The sequence below is a fragment of the Eschrichtius robustus genome, chromosome 2 (assembly GCF_028021215.1).
Source record: "Eschrichtius robustus isolate mEscRob2 chromosome 2, mEscRob2.pri, whole genome shotgun sequence".
NCBI classification, from domain to species: Eukaryota; Metazoa; Chordata; class Mammalia; order Artiodactyla; family Eschrichtiidae; genus Eschrichtius; species Eschrichtius robustus.
This window is the reverse complement of record NC_090825.1, coordinates 127,402,232-127,424,323: the sequence shown is the minus strand read 5'-3', so window position 1 is coordinate 127,424,323 and position 22,092 is coordinate 127,402,232. Positions and strand designations below refer to the sequence as shown.

The 22,092-nt window shown below is 51.3% G+C and overlaps 2 protein-coding genes across 8 annotated transcripts in view; one reads left to right on the top strand and one right to left on the bottom strand.

The window, feature by feature from the left end:
* Positions 1–4,804, top strand: part of TNIP1 (TNFAIP3 interacting protein 1) — a 43,609-nt gene extending 38,805 nt beyond the window's left edge. For 5 of the 7 annotated variants that reach the window (XM_068536234.1, XM_068536233.1, XM_068536231.1 and 2 more), the window contains 5 exons: positions 86–211; positions 758–823; positions 1,215–1,406; positions 2,262–2,352; positions 4,038–4,804. In XM_068536234.1, coding sequence (XP_068392335.1) covers positions 86–211; positions 758–823; positions 1,215–1,406; positions 2,262–2,352; positions 4,038–4,072 — 510 coding nt within the window. In that variant the 3' untranslated portion in view covers positions 4,073–4,804. The remainder of the gene's footprint in view (positions 1–85; positions 212–757; positions 824–1,214; positions 1,407–2,261; positions 2,353–4,037) is intronic. The other 2 variants (XM_068536232.1, XM_068536230.1) reach the window with 1 other exon arrangement.
* Positions 4,805–5,326: 522 nt separating this feature from the next.
* GPX3 (glutathione peroxidase 3) lies at positions 5,327–13,411 on the bottom strand. The gene is made up of 5 exons (XM_068536236.1): positions 13,241–13,411; positions 8,364–8,517; positions 7,340–7,457; positions 6,807–6,906; positions 5,327–6,389 (listed from the first exon to the last, which is right to left on the bottom strand). Exons 1-5 carry the CDS (start codon positions 13,325–13,327, stop codon positions 6,168–6,170), a joined length of 681 nt encoding a protein of 226 aa, XP_068392337.1. The 5' UTR covers positions 13,328–13,411; the 3' UTR covers positions 5,327–6,167.
* Positions 13,412–22,092: the final 8,681 nt, after the last annotated feature.

Below are 22,092 nucleotides of genomic sequence, written 5' to 3'. Positions count from 1 at the left end.
CCGAGCAGGTCTGAGTCTCCACTCAAACTGCCCCTCCTGCCTCATCCCTTTCTCACCACCTCCCCACCCCTTCCCACCCCTTCAGGTGAAGATTTTTGAGGAGGACTTCCAGAGGGAGCGCAGCGACCGTGAGCGCATGAATGAGGAGAAGGAAGAGCTGAAGAAGCAGGTGGAGAAACTGCAAGCCCAGGTCACCCTGTCACATGCCCAGGTGAGAAGAGCTGGACCAAGGAGGGGGCAGCTGGCTGTCCTCACGGGGAGGGGGCAGGGATTGGAGGGTCCCTGGTGAGACTGGATGTCAGGACACTCACTGATCCTCCTTTCAGCTCTGCTGCCACATTTCTGTGGCCCTCAGAAAGGCCCTTCCCTTCTCTGACCTCTAGCTCTGATTTTCCACAATCAGTTTTCACGCCTTAAAAGAGCAAATTTAGGAGTTAGCTCTGAGCCATCCACTCTCTCCCGCATTGTAACTAAAAGGTGTTAATGCGAAAGCACAGAAGCAGTGAGGCTCACACAACCCTCCTGACCTGTGTTCAGACCACCCCCAGTGATGGGTGAGCAGGCCTTACCTGCAGCCTGCAGCCTGGGCTGTGCTATGTCTCATAGGGCCCTTTCCCGGGGCTGGGCCAGGCAGGACAGCCCATAGCAGTGCCTCATGCATTGGCTGGTCAACCCTGCGGTTGGTTAGGCCCTGAATCCAGGCCTGGCCAGGAAGCACCTAGCCTAACAGTCTTCTCTCCTTCCCTCCTTCTCTCAGCTAAAAGCCTTCAAAGATGAGGAAAGGGCGAAAGATGCCCTGAGACAGCAGAAGAGGAAAGCAAAGGTGAGGAGGCTTGAGGGAGGAAGCAGCACTTACTGCATTTTACCTCCTTCAGGGTGCTGCAGTCACTGGGGCGGGGGGCGGGGGGGGCATCGTTTGCTCAGGTGCCCAGCTAACTAATGAGGTAATGTGGGTGGAGCATTCATAACAGTACTTGGTACAGCATACGTGCTCAGGACACACTAACCGTTATCATAGTTGATATTCTGTGCCCGTGTACCAGTTTTCCATGCCCATGTGCCACTCCTGTGTGCATGTGCCAGCCTTCCGTGGCCACGTGCCAGCCTTCAGAGAACTGAGATTCTAAGTGGAGAACGGGAGATGGGATGGATGTCACTGGGACGGCCCATGCAGCCTGTCACAGGCCAGAGCCAGATGTCAGCCTTTCTTGCAGACCTCGGCAGACCGCTACCACGTGGAGCCCCACCCGGAGCATCTCTTCGGGGCCTACCCCTACGCCTACCCGCCCATGCCCCCCGTTGTGCCGCACCGTGGCTTTGAGGACTGGTCCCAGGTCCGCTACCCGCCTCCCCCCACGGCCATGGAGCACCCACCCCCGCTTCCCAACTCGCGCCTCTTCCACCTGGTGAGTCTGTGCCCCTCTTTCACTCCAGGACACACACACAGGCCACCCAGACACATTCCAGAGGGCAAGGTCAAGTGAGGGAGTCAGAAGCTGCATCCTTGGCCCCTTCTGAACAGCACTGTGGTGTGCAGCCTGCTGTCTCAGGGGCAGGACCTTCCAGCCCAGGGCTGCTCAGGGTCACTGGTGTAGGACAGAAGAGGCCAAGTAAGGGAGTGGGCCCAGAAGGAGGGCTTTCTCCCGCCCACCAGGCCAGGGGTACTGGAGTTTGGGTTTGACCTTCTTTATAACCTCCACATGGAACCAGGTACCAGATCCTCACCATGCATTCTCTCCCTTTGCTTTTCTTTCTCTTTTCCCTTTTCAGTTTCCTTTCCTTTTCTCTTTTCTTCCATTTTTTGGGCTGCTTTTTTCTTCCCTTGCTTATCATTCTGTCTCCAAAGAGCTGCTGTCACCTGTCCCATCCTCTCCAGTGCCTCTGCCACAGCCCCCTCAGGCACCCCCCGCTCTCACCTGGTGACAGCTGCCTTCCATCCAGCTTCTCTCCCATGACCGTTCCTTACATGCATCTTTAAACACTGGAGTGTACTGTGGGGCTTAAGAGATTAGCTCCAGGATTATAGAGACCTGGACTCAAATCAAAGCTTGGCCACTTGCCTAACTGGACGACCTTCAACAAGTTGCTTAACCCATCTGAGCCTCAGTTTGCTAACCTGTAAAATGGGGGTGGCAACCTGGGTAGTTGTAAGGATTCAGTTATACCCGATTAATATGAACTTAGTACTATTCCGGCACGGTAGCTGCTACTGTACTTTTCGAGTGTGGTTTATTGATTACTAAGCACCAGTGTTGTTGCAGCCAGAATACACCTGGCGGCTGCCCTGTGGAGGGATACGCAGTCAGAGCTCCCAAGTGATGGGCTCACCCACGGCCAGGCCTACGGAACCAGGTGAGCACGATCCCCTGGTAATGGGCCTTGTCTTCCATGGGGGGAGATAACTTCTTATCTGCCAGGATCACCCCCGTTTGGGGATGACGATGTTGCTACCTTCTGATCTAGGTGGAGGAGGAGGCCCAGCTTTCTGAAATAGTGTTGAGAAGAAAGGGATGGTGACTGCATCATGAGGGGGTTGAAACCATTCCTTCCTTCATTACAGTTTAGGGTCTAAATGCTGTGTGCTGTATGAGGTTCTGGGGAAGCTCGGATATGGTCCCAGCCCTCTGACCTCACTGTCTAGTGAGGCGGGCAGAAATGAATGGTTAAAATCACACCAGTGGGCATACAACTGCACTCAAGTGCCCTGAAGGAAGAAGAGCAGGTTTCTATGAGAGCAGACAGCAGAGGGACCTGACCCAGCCTGGGGGCCATGGTGTTTGAGTTGAGACCCTCAGAATGAGTGGCATTAACGAGGTAAAGAGACAGAAGGCACGGGTGTTCTTGCAGAGAAAGGACAAATGCAAAAAGGCCTTGGTGGGAGGGGATGAAGAACTGTGGCCAACTTGAGGATTGAGAGAAGGCTGGCGTGGCTGGAGCCAGGAACAAGGTGGGGAAGGGGGGATGGGCAAGGCGAGGTCAGGGAGGTTGGCGGGTCCTGACCGAGAGGGCCTTGCAGGCCACGGCAGGAGGGCTGGTCTTTATCCTAAGGATGACGTGCAGCCCTTGGACATTTTAAAATCAGAGTGGCATGGGAACTCCCTGGCGGTCCAGTGGTTAGGACTCTGTGCTTCCACTGCATGGGGCCCAGGTTCGATCCCTGGTTGGGGAACCCACAAGCCCTGCCGTGCAGCCAAAAAAATAAACAAATAAAAAATAAAATCAGAGCAGCATGAGAGATTAGATTTGCATTTTGTAAAGCTCCCTTTGGCCACGGTGTCCGCCATAAACAGTTGGGGACTGGAGGTCCGTTCGCTAGTCACAAGAGCACCCTGGGCCCTTGGTCACTCCCTCACTTTCTGCGAGGCTCTCATGGGGCAGAAGGCACTGCCTTGCCTGTGGGGCTTCTGGGAGCAGAACTGCAACTAAGGGGAGCAATAGGGAGGCCAAGTCCATCTCAGCACGAAGAGGAGTTTTCTAAGGGTCACAGCTGTGCCAGGAGGTCGAGTGCCCCTCTGCAGAAGGAGTGGGAGCAGAGACTACAGGGTGACTTAGAGGAGTGTGGTTTGGAGGATCTCGTGGTTGGAAGGAGGAGGTATTGGGCTGGTCATTTTCTGATGTTTCCCTGCGGAGCCCTAGAGGTTCTGTGGAGCCCCTCGGAGCCTGCTTTGATGAGGGCGGAGGGCGGCCAAGTGGGCAGGACTGTCCCCTCGCCCAGAACTACTCCATTTCTGGGATCTGAAACCAGACTGACTAGGCGCCAGCACCTCCTAGACCTGGGACTTTGAGCGAGTTTTTAAAAACCTCTCTGTGTCCCAGTTCCCTCCCCCCCATAAAGGGATAATAATCTGTCTGCTTCATAGGGCTGGGCAAGGACTGAATGACAAATATACCTAAGGCACTTAGCCCAGGGCCTGGCACTTGGTAATACCCAACAACCCTAACTGGTTTTTTCCACTCTTACTATATTGGTTTCCATAGGACTTTGAAACCTACTGTAGCACCTCATCTTCAAATCCTCAAAATTTTTGTTTATTTAGAGTCCACCAAAAATGACCGTGAGGGACCTCAGTGAAACCAGTCCCTTGGCTCCAGCTTCGTCTTGCAGAGCCAGCTGACTTCAGCTTACTGGAAAACTAGAGGCCACGGGCTCTCCGAGCCTCAGCCACTCGGGAGGCTGAGATGGATGGCCAGCTTGAGCCCTGGCCCCAACCTGACCTGTTTAGAGACTCGGGAGGCTCCATCCAGAAGGCGTCCATCTGGGCCTTTCCTTTGGAGTGACTGGGAAAAACTCACTACTCTGCCACTGAGCGGAGAGAGGCGTCATCCGGCCTTGACCCGCCATCCTCTGCAGAAAGTGCTGGCAGATGTTAATCTCAAGTGGGGTGCAGTGAAGACCCCTTCCTTTCACAACTTCCCCAGAAGTGGTTCAGCAGCCCCTCCGGGGACCACAGTCAGCTCATGTGTGTGTTTAGTTTTTGCTTCAAGCTCTGCAGTAGCAGGACCTGCCCCACGCACATCCCCTCCCCCTCTGAGGAGCTGCGGGAAGAGCGGGTTTGCCTCTGGGAGCAGAAGAGACAGGATGCTCTACTCCTGGGCCCTCCACTTCCGCCCACGGCAGCCTTGCCAGCACCACTGCAGCCTGGGATGAAGCCCATGCCGGCCACATCGGCTGAGGGGCCCCAGCCTGAAGCTGCCAGGCCCTCAGCTGGAGGCTTGTGGTGCTGGAGGCCCGGATCGGGGTGGCTGTTGATCCCCGGACAGCTGTTTGCACGAATCTTGGACATAAATCCAAGTTGAAGATTAACATTTTGTGACTGGTATTCTTTTATGCCCTGATGAATGTTCCCCTCCTGGTCAACCAGAGTGCTGCTTTCCTGGCCCCCTCCCTCCGTACCCCATTCCTCCCAGACACCCCCGGGAGCATCACCGTTACTCTTGGCAGATAGCCCCTGGGGCCCTGCTCAGAGCCTCCGTGAGGGTCATCCAGGGGCTGGGGGTCAGGCAACCTGGGTCTACATTCTCGTCCTGCCCCTCACTTGTCAGGAGACGTTGGGCAAGGCCTGGACCTTCTGTGAGCCTGTTTCTTCGTCTGTCACATGCACACCTCACCTGAGCCCTAGCTGCCGTGGAGAACTGTGGGATGACGGTAGACGTGAGCTGGTTTTACAAACTCCAGATGCCGAGTGAGGAAGCAGAGTGGGCCTAGGTAGAAACCAAAAAGCAAGGGCCCAAAGGTCTCCCTTCATTCCTTTTCTCTTCCTCTTCCTCTTCTCCCTTCCCCCCGGCGAGGGTGGCCCCATTGAGGAAGCACCACAGTAGGCTCAGCTGCTGCAGAAAGGCCTTTACTAGGCAGACAGGGGTGAGTCTAATGCCAGTGGGTCGGGGTGAGAGGAGAGGGCACATCCCTCAAAGGAGCGGGGGTGGCATCCCTGCCCAGGGGCCTCAGCCTGAATGCACTAAGGGCTGGCCCTTCAGACAGGCTCAAGGGAGGTCCGCCCACAAGGGCTTTGGGCCCCTCCTTCATGGAGATGCCACCCCTGACACGGGGAACATGGCCCTTGCTCTCACATCTGCCTTGGCTACTCTCAGGGAACACTGCGGGGCGGGGTAGGGGGCTTGGGAGGGCCCTCAGGAAGGAGGGAGGCTGTGTGATGGAGAGGAGGATGGTCGGGCAGTGTGGCAGACCCAGAAACTTCTGGGCACTTCAGGGGTGGTGTTTGGAGGCAGTGGGAGGTGCCGGCCCCAAGGGTTGAGGTCCAGGTTGAATCTAGAGCTGGTTTTTTTCTTTGGGCTCAGCAGGAAGTGAATTGTTGTCATTGGAACAGAGAACTGGAAAGAGGGGAGTTACTCTCTGGCACTCTCCACGGCACACAGCTGTCGCCACACACACGGTACACGTTCCTGGGTATTCGTGCAGGTCAGCCCGTGTGGCCGTACACATAAGTGTGTGCACACACCTGGTCACACACAGCTGTAGGCATGCGTGCAAACACCCATGTGCACAGCAGTACAGACAATTGTATGCACACGTTCGTGTCAGGCTGAGGCCTTGTGTAATCGTAAGGGGTCTAGTGTGGGAGTATGGTGTGGGTGGAGAAATGGATTCCTTCCTGAACGGAGTCCTCCCCAGCCCCTGCGTGGTGGACATGGGGTGGGGTGGGCCTCAGTTACTTCCCCTTGGCCTCCAGGGCAGCCCGGCGCCGCATGTAGGTCAGGATGTCCATCTTGACAGTGTTGACCGTGGTGCGGTGGTGCCAGCGCATGATGGGAGCACCATCTGGCCCCACCAGGAACTTCTCAAAGTTCCAGCGGATGTCATGGACCTTCATGGGATCCCAGAAGAGGCGGCCCGGTGAGCCCAGGAGCTCCGAGGTAGGAGGACAGGAGTTCTGGAGCAGAGATGAGAATAGAGTCAACCCTGCTTGGGACCCCTCCCACCCTTATCCCGCCTCCTTCCCAGGACTTCTTGGGGGAAGGAGAATAGCCTGGCACTGAGGAAAGAGCACCAGTTTGGGAGTTAGAAAACTGAATCCCAGAACGCAGTTTTGGCTCTAGCAGATTGTGAGACCCTAATCTTGTCCCTCTGGGGCCCATCTGTAAAATGGGCTGATGAGACCGTAGGGTTTGCAAAGCCCTCTAGTTGGAATAATAATCAGGTGCCAAGAAATTCCCCAAGAGCCCAGGAGCGGAGGAGGGTGGCACAGGCCTTGTCTTTCTGTGGGCTGGAGCCAGGAGCGGCTGCAGCCTGGAGCAGAGCCTGCCTCAGCAGGGCAGAGAGGCTCTGAGAGAGGTGGCTGCGTACTCACCTTCAGGAATGTGTAGAACTTCTGTTCTTTCTCCCCGTTCACATCCCCTTTCTCAAAGAGCTGGAAATTGGGGACGAAGCCCCCACCTGGTCGGACATGCCTAAGAGCAATGTTTTTATGTGGGTCCCAGGGAAATGGGCACAGGGCTCAGAAATGAGAGGAAGGGACAGAACAGGGGAGGGGGTGTTGGGAGTCTGGATTTTATGCTACAGTGGGCAGTGGGAGCCAGTGAATATTGAATGGGCACAGGCATAATGTGGGTCTACAGTCTTTTTCCAGTTTGGTACCTTCTTAATAACCCCTGCCCTCCACCTGTACTCCCCTTCCCCCTCCCCGGTCATGTGCTCACAACCATCGTCCCTGTCTCTGTTCCTCTCCTGGCCCCTCTTCCACTCGTTCCACTAAACGGGGTTCCTGGAAGGGGAGAGTAGTTCTTGGAGGCTGATAAATATCCATCATGAATAGGGGCCGGTGCAAGAGATGCCTAGAGGCTAGGCTGGGGCGCTTTCTCAGGACACTGAGTCAGCACTCACCTGAGAGTGGCTAGGATCTCCGAGTTCTCTCCTGGTTCCTGTTTTCCGAATTGGTTGCAGGGGAAGCCCAGAATGACCAGACCAAATGGTGCAAGTTCTTCCTGTAGTGCATTCAGTTCTGGGCCAGGGAGAGAGAGAGCAGAGACTGGGGTAGCCTGATGAGGAGCCCTCCCTCCTGTGTACCACTCCACCTGCTCACCCATTGTACAGCTGAAATCACTGAGGCCTGACAGGGGAAGGGACTTGCCCAAGATCATCCACTGAGTGTGGCAATGCTGGGATTCAAGTCCCATCCTATGGATTCCAGTCTGGATAGGTTGGAGGTTTGGGGAAAAAGAGAGCAATATGGTTCATCAAATGAGTAATCAGTCACCCACCACAAGGTCCAATGATTACCAGGCAGAACGTTCTAGGTCAGATTGCCCTTGCCTCCCTCTCACACCCCACCCCACCCCCCAAAGCATTTTCTTGTGGGTGCTTTCAGATGCCTTTCGCCTGCCTGTTCCCTCAGGCTCTTGACTCTGACCCAGCTAAGGAGAAAGAAGTGAGGATACTAGGGATCATGAAACCTGGGTGCGACACCTGGTTCTGTCACTAACACCCGTACTCTGGGGACTCAGGCCAGTTGCCTGCTTTCCAGGGGCCAAGAGAAGCACTAAGGCAGATGGGGCTGAGGACAGGTGAGGAATTCTTAGCAAGACAAAGCCATTATTTCTTACTCCAATGAAAGGACGCTCCAGGCACAAACCCAATCTCCTCCCTCCTTCTGCTTTTAGAGCAGTTGAGGTGCCCAGGGATGAAGGATAACTGAGAATCTTCTAGAACATGTTTGAAGGTGATCAGACCTCAGGCTTATATAATCATTTTCAAAGAACCATGGAACACAGTAGGATTAAGATACAGGGTTTGGAATCTCATGATCACCGTCACCCCTTCCCCCTTGCACGGGGAAAGCTCCTGTGATTGGAATGTGCCCAACTGGCAGAAACAGCCCCAAATAAAGCAGGGGAAGAGGGGCTCTTACCAACGTACTGGCCCGTCAGGCCTCAGTAGCTGGCCACGTTAACAAAGAGGATGTATTTGCCAGCGTACTGCTTAAAGGGGATGTACTCCTCCCCGTCAATGGCGAGGGCTCCATACTCGTAGATGGTGCTGCTCACGCCAGCATGGCAGTCCATCTGGAAGAGAAGACCAGTGCCGGGGAGCGGTTACAGCTGGAAGAGAACTTGGACTCCACCATTTCCAAGATAACAGGGAGAGGTGGAACTGATTGGCCCAAGTGGTCTTGACTTGCCCAAGACCACTCCAAGAATTAGAACCAGACTAGAAGTGAGGTCTCCTAATTCCTTGTACAAGACAATAATTTTGAAAGCACTTAATAAGCTGGTGGGTGCTGTGGAAACTTGGAGAAATACTTACTTTGGTCATTACTTCTGCATCACATGTCAATTTATAAACAGTCACTGGGCAGGCTCTGAGGGAGACTCCCCCGATGCTGGTGTTGTGTTATTGGATGGGCTGGTGGAGACGGGGAGGCTATTGCAATAATGCAGGCGAGTGGTGATGAGACCCTGAACTAGACCATCGTGAAGGAAGAACTGAATAGAAATGAGGAAGCAGCAGTATGGACAGTGGTGATTCAGAGGTTCCCGATCTGGGGGACTGGAAAACTGACGCTGTTAGAAAATAGGGAAGTAGGATAGTAGCCAGGAATGGGGCAAGGCCTGCCATGAGCATTAAATGGGATGGTCAGGGTAAAGCTCCAGTGCCTGGCATAGATTCAATGTTCCCTGTGGGCGAGCAGCTGTGACAATGACCATTATACCTTCCTCTGCCCAAGCTGTTCCACGGTCAGCCTCCAGAACTAGTAGAGAGAGCGTTAAATGGGCTGCAAGTTGGGGAACCTGGATTCCATGACCAGCTCCGCCACTAACTCCCTGTGTGGTCTTGGACTAGCCCTTTCTCTTCTGTGGGCCTCAGTTTTCTCATTTATAAAATGAGAACCTTGAACTGGATCAGCTGTTCTCAACCACCATGGCTTGACAGCGTCACTCTCAGTGGGAGAGGAGGGCATGGATTACTGCCGGCAAGCGGGATGCTGCATTTACCCCACTCTACCCCATCTTACCTCTGCCATTTTTTGGTACAGACTACAAAAATCTGGGTCTACTCTTGAAAGAGTGTCATGGCATCACTACCATAATTAGCAGCTGGACGGGTAGTCCTGGCCTGGACATCTGAGAAGAGGTGAGAAGACAATAAACAAATCGAATGCAAACTAGCATTATAGACCAGAGAGACAGAGCCAGGTGGTTGGAGTTAGAGAAGCAAATTCACGTCCTCTCTTCCCACCAATCCTGGAAGACTTGCTGTTGTGGCCAGTTACACCTCTGCCCAACTGCGTGAAGAGAGCCATCTGGGCTGGCAGGGCGTGGCCCCAGGAGGGTGAAAAAAGCAGCCTCTGTCTTGAAGACTCCGTAGCCTGCTGAGCCAGGGGAGCTGGAACTCCCTCCACGCGGCCATTCCCGGACAGCTGCAAGCTCTCTTCTTGGCTCCGGTACAAATTCCCTGCTACACGTGAGTCTAATATTCCATGCCCCGTGACTTCTGGTGGCTGCTGGAGGCCGGCCTGAGACCTAAGCTTGACATTCCTTCAGCCCCTGGGCTTCGTGGGCCCCAGCTGGGGTCAGCTCCACCTCAAAATACAGACAGCCAGGGCACAACAAACACACCCTAGCTGGCCACAGAGGTCTAGCAGCCAGAAGGAAAGGCCTCCTGCCTGCCTCTCCACTCCACCCTGGTCTGAAAACAAACTGTGAAATGGGGAGAAAAAAAGCCAAGAGGTTGTCTAAATAATGGAAGCTTGTAAACAGCGGGAGGATCAGCTTCTGAAACCAGTTTCAGGGTGGGAATCTCCTCTCATTAGATTTGAGTCTTTGCTGGCTGTGTGGCCCTGGGCAAGTCACGTTCAGTCTGAGCCTCCATCTGCTGACGGGAGAGGATAATACCACCTGCCTCCCAAAATGGCTGCGAGAATTTACTAGCAGGTCAAAACTGTCTTGCAAGCCTCTTGGAAAGAAATCTGTACCCGCCCTCCGCCCCACCCACCCATCAAGGGATAGGGTAAAGGGCCCTGACGTTCCTACCTTATTGTGAAGAGGGCTTTGATGTTCCCCAGCCAGTAAGAAGAAGATGATGCACTGGGCAGGGAGTTTACAGGAGAAGGGATGTGTGACAAAGCCTCCATCCTTTCTACTGGGCCAGTGAAGCCAGTGCTGTGAGTTCCGACCGAGAGGGGTCAGAGAGCGCCTATGGTGGGGGAAGCCATGGCCTGCATTCACCACTGAGCACACGCCCAGGCCTTACGGAAGCCCCCTCCCCTTTTCTGGGCCCATGGAGTCCCAGAACCCTGCACCTTAACCCGGATGTCAGAGGAGTTGTGGGTGGAGGTGGGGAGAGGGAGTGAGGGTGCCTCTATCCTCCCACAATTGCACAAGACAGGAGAGTTTCGATGGCTTGAGAGTTGGAGGGGGGACCCCGCCAGGACCCCAGCTGGCTAGGGTTGCTGGTCCTGTGTCTTTCTCCTCACCCATCTTACCACCCCCACCAGTGGGAAAGTGTGAGAGGAGAGCTGGACTGGGGGCAGGAGACCTGAGTTCTGGGCCTGGCTGGGTCTGATTCTGTGTGACGACTCCTGTCCCTTCTCTGGGGCTCTGGCTCCTCAGCTGTGAGGCGGGGTCAGATTCAGGGCTGTCTTGAGGGCTCTTCAGCCCTGACTGTCAGCCGGTGGTTCCATGATTCTTTCTGCCTGGTTTAGTCACCTAGAAACCAGCGGTTACTAGGATCCCATGCACGTCAGCGGTTGTTATTCTCTCTAGCCTCTGCAAAGTCCTTTTGTAGAGGAAGGACAGGGAGGCTGGGCAGCCTTAAACTGGACTGGAGAGGGGACACGGCAAGGAAAGGAGGATTCCCTTTGTTACCCAGCCCCTCCCTTTGAATTGGGAGGAGGCAAACATCCCTTTGGGGCTCTCACCCTTTGTCCATCCCATTCTCCACCTGCCCCTTGCCCCATCGCTTGGCCCTGGAGTTGGGGTAGGATAAGTGGTTGAGTCCTAGAACCCAGGGCTATGACATTTCAGCTCTCTCAGGACCTGGAGGAGAAATAGGCATGCCCAGACTGTCATTAGCTAGCAAGTCCTAGCTGGTTGTATCTGATATGATCACACCTCACCCTAAGAGTTTTCTAGACCATACCCACCCTGTTTTCTCTGAATCCATCTACTCCTCCCCAGAGTTCTACAGAGAACACACGGCTATGATGAATTAATTATTCATGGGATCCATGTTCTCACCTCCAGCCTTCTTGAAGCAGGGCCCATCTTCCCTTCTCTGCTTCTCCCCAAACTGAGGTTATACGACTGACTCCAAGATACTGCCCTACCCACGGTCTACCCTCACTTCTACTCCACACCCCAATATTGAAATTCAGTACCATCCCTGCCCTGGAAAATACCTTCTGAGTTGGAGATTATGAACAGGACTGGATACAAAGCCAGAGGCTTAGAGGAAGTGGCCCCATAACCATCCAGTCTCAGGGCTGACTCCAAGCAGGGGCAGACTGATTGGAATTTAGGCTGAGGACAGGACAGGGGATAGAAACAGACAGAAGGAACCTTGTGTTTGGAATGGGCTTCCTGAACAGTAGATAACGATTTTGGAAACAGAATCATGGAGTCATAAGATCTTAGAATTAAGACCTGGAAGATTTGAGAAACACAGAAGTGCAAAGCTTCTTCTTCAGCTTATACAAGCGTTGTGTGTGTGTGTGTGTGTGTGTGTGTGTGTGTGTGTGTGTGTGTGTGTACTGGGATGCTGGAGACATAAATCTCTCTCTTTGGGTCTATGCCTGGCTTCTGCCTCCCCACCCTGGGGAAGAGGAGAGATCTACAGTGCCCACTTTGGCATATACTGTCCAAAGAGATAAGCATGTGTGGTCACCCCTGCTCCCGGCCTCAGCATCTCCACTCTAGCTAAGGGCCACACACTCTGCTGGGGATAGACTGAGGCTCAGGAGAATTCTGCCTCTCCTATAGAGCTGGCAGTCCCCAGCTTTCTCCAACTACTAGGTTTGCTCAGGCCAAGGTGGGCAGTGGGTGGTGGGTAGTGAGGTTGCCCCCAAACAGGAGACACTTCAGAGAACAGCGTGTGGATTTTGCAGCTTCTCCAAGCATCCCCTCTGAAATCATCAGCCTCGTTGTGCCCTGCCCTCCCACCTGCTACAGGTGGAGAAACTGAGGTCCACAAAGGAAAAGGGAGTCTAGTCAGCATCCTGGGCATTCTCTGCTGCCAGCTCAGAGCTCCTTCTGTCACACTCTGCGTCTTCTACCAGTATCCCAGAATTCTACCTGCATTTATGCTTGGGCTAGACGGGGACCACACAGCTGCGTGTTCCTTCCCTTTCACCTTGCCTGCCATTCTCCCTGGGAACCTCTGCAGCCAACCCAGACCCTGAGTCTCCAGGCCATTTTCTGTGCCCCCCACCCCCTTCAGGCCCCACTGGAGGGGAATATCTCAGAAACAGACGGTGGCTTGGAGGTAGCAAGGCGACCCGGAGGTAGCCGTGGGGATGAAAGTGTGGACCGGGAGAGAAGACCCTTCCTTCCTCCCTCATTCATTCTGCCCACCCGGGGCACCCAGGTCTCCAACAGATGGAACCGCGAAGAGTCTGACGACGGCCTGGGTATGCTGAAGAGGGAGGCAACGGGAGTTAGGGCGTCTCTCGCACCTAGGTGTCACCCTACTTGGGGGGGAGCCCGGGAAGAAGGGTGCCTCACCACCGAGCGATGGACACCTGCGGACCACGTTCGATCCCCCGGCCACCCATCCCCGAGGCTCACTCACCTTCGACTTCTCCTGTCCTCGGCTCGGCGGAACGAAGCCGGCCAGGAGCAGGGAGAGAAGGCAGGATGCCCGGAAGAGACGGGCCATGGTGGGCTGGGGCCGCGTCTCGGACTCGCCGGAGACGCTGTCTGATCCCGGGCCGCAGTTCGTCTGAGGTGTCGTCCGCTCTCATCCACCTTTCAAGCCCTCAGCGATGACCAATCCGCGGCCGGGCCGGAGTCCTTGTAGCCAATCGCAGGGCGTCTGGCATTTCAGGGGCGGACACAACTTACCCTCCGCTTCTCCCCCTCCCCAGGCCCTGGGCGACAGTGACATAAGCAAGTCTGGACAGAGAGATGGGAGCCAGCTCCTCGTGAACCCGTGAGGCGGGCCCCTCTTCTTTAGACTCTAAAGTGCTGGAAGAGGCAGGCACAATGTCCTCAGCACAGCCGGGGAATGGGCTTTGAAAAGCGCCGAAGAGTTGATGGCACCCCCAAGGTGTTCCCTGTTCCCTCCTGCCTCCATTCTGGTTGAAGGTATATTAAGGACCTAAAATGTCAGCAAGATCTGAAGTGAGACTTCCAGGAACATTTATTTACTCTATGTAGGTTTAGTGCTTAAAAAGCAAAGAGTGAATGCCCTAGGATTTTGAATGCAGCCCTCTCCTGGGAAGAACATTGGGATTCCTCAGCTGGTTTGAGAGCGGAAAATACATTTGCTCCCTATGTAGTCTTGAACATGTTGCTTTCCCTCTCTGGGCCTCAGTTTCCCCAACTGTGTAATGATGGGATTGGTTGATGCTCTCTAAGTCCCTTCTGGTTCTGGCTAGATGACTTGTTTCTAAAAATAAGTGACAGACCTAGACCAGGAGTCCCTTGAGAGTAGGGACCATAATCACCAGCTGGCACAGGGCCTAGAACACAACATGTGCGTAATATTTGCAGCATTAATCAATCCATGACTTCGTTTCTCTGCTTCAAGATGCTGATGATCAGTTCAGGGAGCTCTAGGTCTGTGCTGTCTAGGTATGATTCTCTCCACCGATAGGGGAATGCGTTGGGATCAGTGCTTCCCAAGTCAGACTACCAGCCACCTGAGAAGATTTTCATACAGATTCCCAGGTCCCTCTTCAGAATCAGTGCATTAGAATCTCTAGCGGCAGAGGCTGAGGCTCCACCTTCAGACATGTTCCAAAGGTGATTCTGAGGCAGGTGATTCTCTGTCTTCTGATGGAGAAGTGCCTTGAGATACCATGCCTTTACTATGATTTAAGATAGTATTGTCCCCGTGGGAATTTGGAAGGTCTGTCTCAATCCCACACTCTCTGTGAAGCCTTCCTTACCTCACACCACAGCCTGTTGAAGTGAAGGGAGTGTTGAAGGCCAGGAATTCTTTAAATGAGTTAAAGCACAGAAGCATTTGAACAGTGGCTGACACAGAGTGTGTAGTCAATAAATGCTATTTATTCAACCACCTCATTTTGCTGAAGCCTAGAGATGGGGAACAATTTACCCAAGTTCCCAAAGCAAACTGATGGCAGAGAGGGGACCAGAATCCAGGTCTAGACTCCATTCTCGGGCCCTGTTGACTTTGTTCTGGTGTCTCCTGAAGGTCATATTTAACCAAAGATACAAACATCTGTATACATATCAGTTTGTCAGAAATCCATTGTTCATTAGCATCAGCAGCCATCTAGGATCCCTCAAAATATGTGCCTAGCATCATGTCAACATGATGAAAGATGTCAAAAAGCTTTCTGGAAGTTACAATCCCTGCCTTCGAAGTGTGTCCAACAGAGCCAGGACGAGGGTAAGGCAAGTGCAGAGCTGGCACTCGCGAGTGAGTGCCTCCTTAAATGGTGCACCCTGAGGGCCTGACTTGCCTCACCCTAGTCCTAGCCTTGGTGTTTGGTTTCTCTGGGGGAGATAAGAAGGAGTCAGAGCCTGAGGCTTGCAGTGGGGCCACAGACAAGTTACTTTCTTTCTCTGGGCCTCAGTTGGTTAATCTGTTAGACAAGAGTCTTTGACAATCTCTCCATGGTGGTCTCTGTGGCCCTACAGTTCCAAGGGTCTAAGGAAGACCTGTGCTGCACCAGACTCGGGAGTACTGATCTCATGGATGGTGGGCTGGAAGGTTGAGGGAGCATGGCCTGCCGTTGGGTTGGGCCTTCATGTTGCAGACTACTTTCAAAGGAGGTCTGAGCCTCAGTACAAAGATCATGAAGACAAGGTTGAAAACAACACTTGCCAGTCTTTTCACCATCAGCCTTTCTAGCACATTTGGTTGATTTGTTCCCAGGAACCCTATGTTTTGAAAGATGTTATTCTCCACCAGGACGTTTCCCCTTGCCCTCAGGTTAAAGTCCAAATTCCTTAGCGCTTCAGACAGTATCCTCCAAATCCAGCCGTTTCCGCATCTTTTGCCACACTCCTCTTATTCTCTCTACCCAGCTGTACTGGACTGTTGTCCAGTTCTTCCAACATGCCATTCTCTCTCACCTCCAGGTCTTGTCTATGTTGTTGAGTTCTGTCTGGAACTCTCCATGTTCTCTCTCTTTTACTGGTTCTCTCCTACCATTTTCAGGTTTCAACATCATGTCAACACCATGGAAAGAGTTTTATTCAGGTCCCCTTGATTTATTCTATTATAGTTCCTAGAGTGTTTGACATTTTCTACGTCAAGCCTTTGTTGTACTTTACCATCATTTCTTGTTTGTCTGTTTTCTACAACAAATCATAAGGTCCACAAAGGCTTCATTCTCACCACTTTGCAGAGGGCTTAATACACAGTAGATGCTCAGTAACTATCTATTAAATAAACAAATGCCAAATAAAACACTATTTGGCAAATGGAATAAGCAGAGCTTCAGGTCAGCGTGTGCTATCAAGTTTGAGCCCACGAAACTGGTCTGATTCCAGCTGCTAGTAAGATTTGAGATGTGTGAGCTTGTCAGAGGAGAGTAGATGATTTCATTTGGGTTTCAGGAAAGGAAGGGTGGAGACAGATACTCTAGAGGAATCATAAACCAGTTTTGTTTCCAGCCTGAGAACATGCCCTACTGCATCCCAGATAAGTGGGCACCCAGTACCTCTTCACTCTCTCTTTTTTAGACATATTTGGGGAGCTCCCTATCTACCTGCTTGGTGGGTGGATGGGGACTGTAGATGATTAAAAGGAGCTTTTTAAAAAAGTGCTGATGCTCTGCGTCTTCGAGGAAGATAGAACATGAGTTAATAAATAAGAAGGGCAGTAAAAGTGAAAACAATGGAAGCCAGCCCTATCGGTGCTGAGTAAGCACTGGACTCAGTGACGGAGTCAGCCAGCCCAACTGATGGGTCCAGATGGCGGTGGCAGAAGGGAGGCCCAGCCCCACCACTTCAGTGCCAACTCAAATGGTGGCCCTGTTTTGCAATCAAGACAGGATTGCAGAACCTAGGTGGGGCCCTGAGGCTGCTGGTTTCCTAAATAATTGGCAGGTGCTGTCTTAGAGCTAGCCAGGGGACAGGAAAAGAGGTGGCTAGAGCCTTTGCTTTTCAAACCAGTGCCTTCCAAACTCTGGGCCTAAGTTTCCTCATCTATGGAATAAAGAGTTGGACAAGTTGACCTCAAAGGCCAACCTTTTGGATAATAAGAGGAGCAGCCAGCATTCACCCAACATCCTATATGTACCAGGTACTGCCTTAGATTTATTAACTTTTGGAAAAATCCCTGTAACTTCATGAGGTAGCTAACATTATTATCCCCATTTTAGAGATAAAGAAACTAACACATAGGTTAAGTCACTGCGCTTGAGGTCATGCAGCTGGTAGGTGGCAAAACCAGGATTCTGACCCAGATGTCCTGTTTCCAGAGTCCTTGTCATTATCTGTAAGCCTGTGCTGTTCAAAATGGCAGCCAATAGCTGGGTGTGGCTTGTGAGCACTTGGAATGTGGCTAGTCCAAACTGAGATGTGCTGTGAATGTAAAATACACACTGGTTTTTGAAGACTTAGCAAGAAAAAAAGAAAGTAAAAATATCTCGATAAATTTTTATATCATTACGTGTTGAAACGTTAATATTTTTATATATTGGATTAAAGAAACTATATTCTTGAAATTAATTTCACCTTTTTTTACTTTGTAAAATGTGACCAATAGAAAAATTTAAATTACATACACAACTGACATCATATTTCTATTGGATCGTGCTGGGTTTAAGCTGTATATTCATAAAACATTGCTATAGGATTATAGTTGTCTCTGTGAAATCTAGGCTTATCCCCTGTCTGAGGTCCCCAAGACCGCCTCCCGGTTCAATGATTTGCTATCATCACTCACAGAACTCAGCATATAATCATACTCACACTATGATTTATTACAGCAATAGGTTACAGAACAAATCAACCAAGGGAAAAGGTGCATGAGACAAAGACTGGGTGAAATCAGGCACAAGCTTCCAAGAGGCCTCTCCCAGTTGAGTCACACAGGCTGTACTTAATTCCTCTAGCAACAAAGTGTGACAACACATGTAAAGTATCCACCAGGGAGGCCCATTAGACTCAGTGCTCAGTTTTTATTGGGGGCTGGCCATGTAGGCATCCTCTGCCTAGCATGTACCAAGATGCCAGACTCCCAGAAGGAAAGCAGGAATTCAGCACAAGCCACATTGTTTGTCCAAATAGTTTAGGCATAGTGAGCCACTCTTATCAGTTCTGGGAATGGTGGAAATCCTCCTGAAATCAAAGTCGCTGAACATCAACCCAGGGCCAATTGTGCAAGCAGATCTTTCTAAGCATAGCAATCTCAGGCTTGCATGTTAACTGTTTTCCTCAGATCTTGCAATTAAAGTTCAGCAGGACCTGGCCTGGCAAATACTAGGTTTATTGAATTTCCCTGAAATGGAGTTAATGACTCTCACTTCGTCTAATGCCCACTTCATTGGAGGGAGAATTATAAAAAAGGGGAAGAGTCCCTAGAAACTATCTCATTCAACCCTCTCATTTGAGAAGCTGAGGTTCCAAGAGGCTGAGTGATTTGTCCAGGGACCCACAGCAAAGACAGGCATCTGCAAGGGTCACACCTATGCTGGATACAATTCCAAGCTTTCAGACAAAATGTCCCTTCCCTTCTCTTGGAACCTCAAACGTGTACCCTTTTCCCCGTTTCTTAGTAGTAGGGAGCCCTACCTATGTCTCTGCTGGCCTCATTTTTCCTGCCCTCCATCCTCTCTATGTTGTTGTTTGGCTGGGAGACTACTGTGCTGGAGTAGCAATAATGACCTTCATAAACAGTCACTAAACGGTGGACAACCCATATTCTACTTCCTCTGGTTAACTGATAATGCACAAAACCAATGAGGACTAGTGGGAACTAATAAACTCTAGAGTAGGACAACCAGATGGAGTGGGTAGCCCATCACCCCTCCTCCCTCACTTCTCTCAATGTGACTGCAGATAACAAATGGCCAGATCTGGTCCACATCATTTTCACCCCTTCCCCAACTCAGAGGTTCATATCAAGGGTATACTTGAGAAAGTTTTGGACTGAGAGTCTGGAGTCCTGATCCTATCTCCGTAGGTGCCATAGGCTAGTCCCATCTCTCTGAGCCCTGACGTCCCCAACTCTGAAACAAAGAAGTTAGAATTCTGAGGTTTTGTCCATCCTAGTCAGTCTCTGACTGTGCAGTGTCTCATGAACTGACCCCAGGAAGGAGTCCCTGAGGACAAATGGAGTGGTGGCCTGGAGAATCTGCCTAGTCGGGTTGGGTTACAGGGTGAGGGTGGGCTGTGGGTAAATCATGTTGTCTCCTCCTTTGTGGCTACCATCTCTGTCACCCTCAAGCAGTTATTTTGAGTTTTAGATGAGTCAGGACACTTAGTTCAGAGTCTGCCTGTTACCACCCCCATCCACATTCCCTGTATGATGAAGAGGTTGGGCCTGATGTCTCTGGGGCCCTAAACTTTTCAGATGCACTCTACTGCCGCCTGTCTGGGTAACTTCTGCTAAAGTAGATTCACCTTTCTGAGGCTTGACCTTCCCTAGCTGTTAAGTGGGGTCAATAATTTCTGCCCTGAGTGCTCTGTAAGCCTTTTAGGAGGCTCTGGTGGAGTATTAGAGCTGAAAGATGCTAGAATATGAACTCCAGAAAGGACTGAGAAATTATAATTTTTTTCTTCCAATTAATTCTTTGTCTCCAAAGCCATGCCTTGTCCATGTCTTTTCCTCATATTAATGAGCTCTTAAAACTTACTAAACTAAGTGTTAATTAATTCAACAGGTGTTTCTTAAACATCTACTACGTACTGTGCACTGGGCCAACTGTTGAGGATTCTATGATTCAGGGAGACAAGACGTGATTCCTGCCCTCCAGGAGCTCACGGTCTGGTGCAGGGACAACAGCAAACTGGCTACACAGGGTGACAGATGCTCTTGAAGGAGAAAGTGCAGCACAAAGAGAGGCACCTCACCTGGATTCGTGGGAGCAGGGCTGGCTTCCAGGTGGTAGTAACTAGTGACCTGAGAAGGAGCAGGAGTTAGCTGGGCGAGAGACATGAAAGAAGTAGCGAAAAAGAGATCATGTTTGGGGCTAAAAGAACCACTAGATCAAGGGGCAAGTGGGCCCCTTCCAACTTTGATATGCAGGTTTTTCATGGCTGGAGCAGAGAGTTCAAGGTGAAAAGTGACAAGAGGTAAGGCTGGAGAGGTAAATAAGGGCAGATGGAGATGGGCTTTTGCAGCCTTGGACTTTATTTTGAGGACAATAGACAGAGGAAAACTCCCCGCTCCATCATTTTGTTTTGTAATTCTTTTATTACTTTCCACAATTTTAAATGCTCTCATTCATTTATTTATCTACCTACTTATGGTCTATCCCATTCTCCTTCCACCTAGAATGTAAACAGCCTGATGTCAGAGACTATGTCTTATTCTCTCCTGTAACTTCAGCCCTAGAAAAGAACCAAGCACACATAGAGGGTATTTAATTAATAGTTGTTTAAGAGTGAATGAATGAATGAATGCAAAAAAAGAAAGGGGAGACATAGATTTGGGAGTGTCCCTTGCTCTTTGCCTTTATTTAGGGAGAAGCCTCTCCCTCCCCACCCTCCATAGGGGAGGGTTGCAGCTCAGAAAGTTTTGTCTCTTCAGGAAGTGAAGTGCAGGTGAGGGTGAGAAATGGGCTAGGGAGAAGGATCATGTCTGACCCTGGAGCTGAAAGCCTAACTGAGGTCTGGACATCAAGTTCCTTTTCCTTAAGGCTCTGTGGTCCATGGGAAATAACCTGGCCCTCACACTGAACTCCAAAACGTTTTAGGGCACCTGGGTCAGAATCTGGCCTTCTCCTACTTCTCAGGCTTTGATCTCTCAACCTCATTAGACTATCAGCCCAGAAGGGTCCTTGGAGATGATCTAGTTCCTTCGACTCCAAGTATATGGTCCTTAGACTCCTCTACCAGACATTCCCACTGCTGCCTACACTGCTCCTGGTGTTTCTTATACAACGTTAAGTTGACGAATTCATATCAACTATAGACTTTATGTTTTTGAGAGGTAGAAGTTCTTTTTCAGGTTACCCCTTGCCTTACTTCTCCTCCCACTTTCCATCTATTCATGATCCTCCCAAGTCAAGGCTCTGGATGAAGTCTGGGCAAGTCAGGTCCTGAAGGTTCACCCCAGGCTCTAAGCCTTACTTCTCTGCCTCTTCCAAAACCAGCTACTGCTTCTCCCCCAACTCTAGACAGCAGGACCATACCTGTCGTGTTCAAAGATGTCAAGCCTGGCACGCAGCAAAAAGTTCCTGGAGAAGGGCTCTTCCTCTCCCAAATGCCCAAGAAATGTGGGAACCTCGTGACTGAGTTTGAAGTGATCTTCCCCTCAAAATTCCCCAGGCATCAAGAACCATGCTTGAGCAGGGTCTTCCTCTGTAGCCACCGTGTTCCCTAAGGACTGACCAGGGAACTTTCCAGAACACAAGGATCTCTGGATCCATCCACGAGTTTTGGACCTGTGAGAGAGTAGGAGAGCCCAGGGAGGGCTCTCCTACTGCTGAATGTTTTCCAGAGAATATATTATAATCTTTCAAAGTTGTAAAGAAAAAATTAGTGGGGACAGATGGCATTAAGGCAGGGCCCCCAAAAGAAAGGACATGTCTCTCTCACACAGGGTCTGGTCTCTCTCTGTGGCTTGTGGGTCAAGGTGGACAGGGTTGGAAAGATGACTGGGGGTCCAGGCTCATCCATTGGTGTTATCTGCTTGGCCAGCTCAGTCAGACAAATGAAAGATTCTTGTGTTTTGGGCTGTGGGTTTAAGCCCCAGGCACTGGGAAGCATAAAAGAGTCTTGCTGGCTTTGGCATCAGAGAAACCTGTAGGCAAGCCCCAGATCTGCCCCTTTCTAGTTATTTCACCTTGGGTAAGGCATCTTTCCTCATTTGTAAAATGGAGATTTTATGTGGACTGAGAGAATGCCTGTGAACACATTTGGTGCAGGGTGTGTGATATGTTCCCCTGGTTATTATTATTAAAGATGCCAGTGATGACCCCAAGTATCCTAGCCATGCAGGGGGTGCCTGAACCAAGCATCCCTGAGGGCATGGAGCCTGGGGCTCTGACCCTCAGACTCTGACCGTCCCATTGTCCCCTCAAATCTGCATCTGCAATTCTACAACTCAGCACTGCTCTGTGATCTCAGACCAGTCCTTATAGTCTCTCTGGTCGTCTCTGCCCTTTCTGCCCCATGAGAAGTTGGAGCAGATAACCTCTAAGGGCTCTATCTGGCTTTGAAAGTCTTTGACTAGTTTCCTAGGGTCTCTCTGGGACAGTCAAGTACTTTGTGTACCTAGAATGTAAGCAGCATGATGTCAGAGACTATGTCTTATTCTCTGCTGTAACTCCAGCC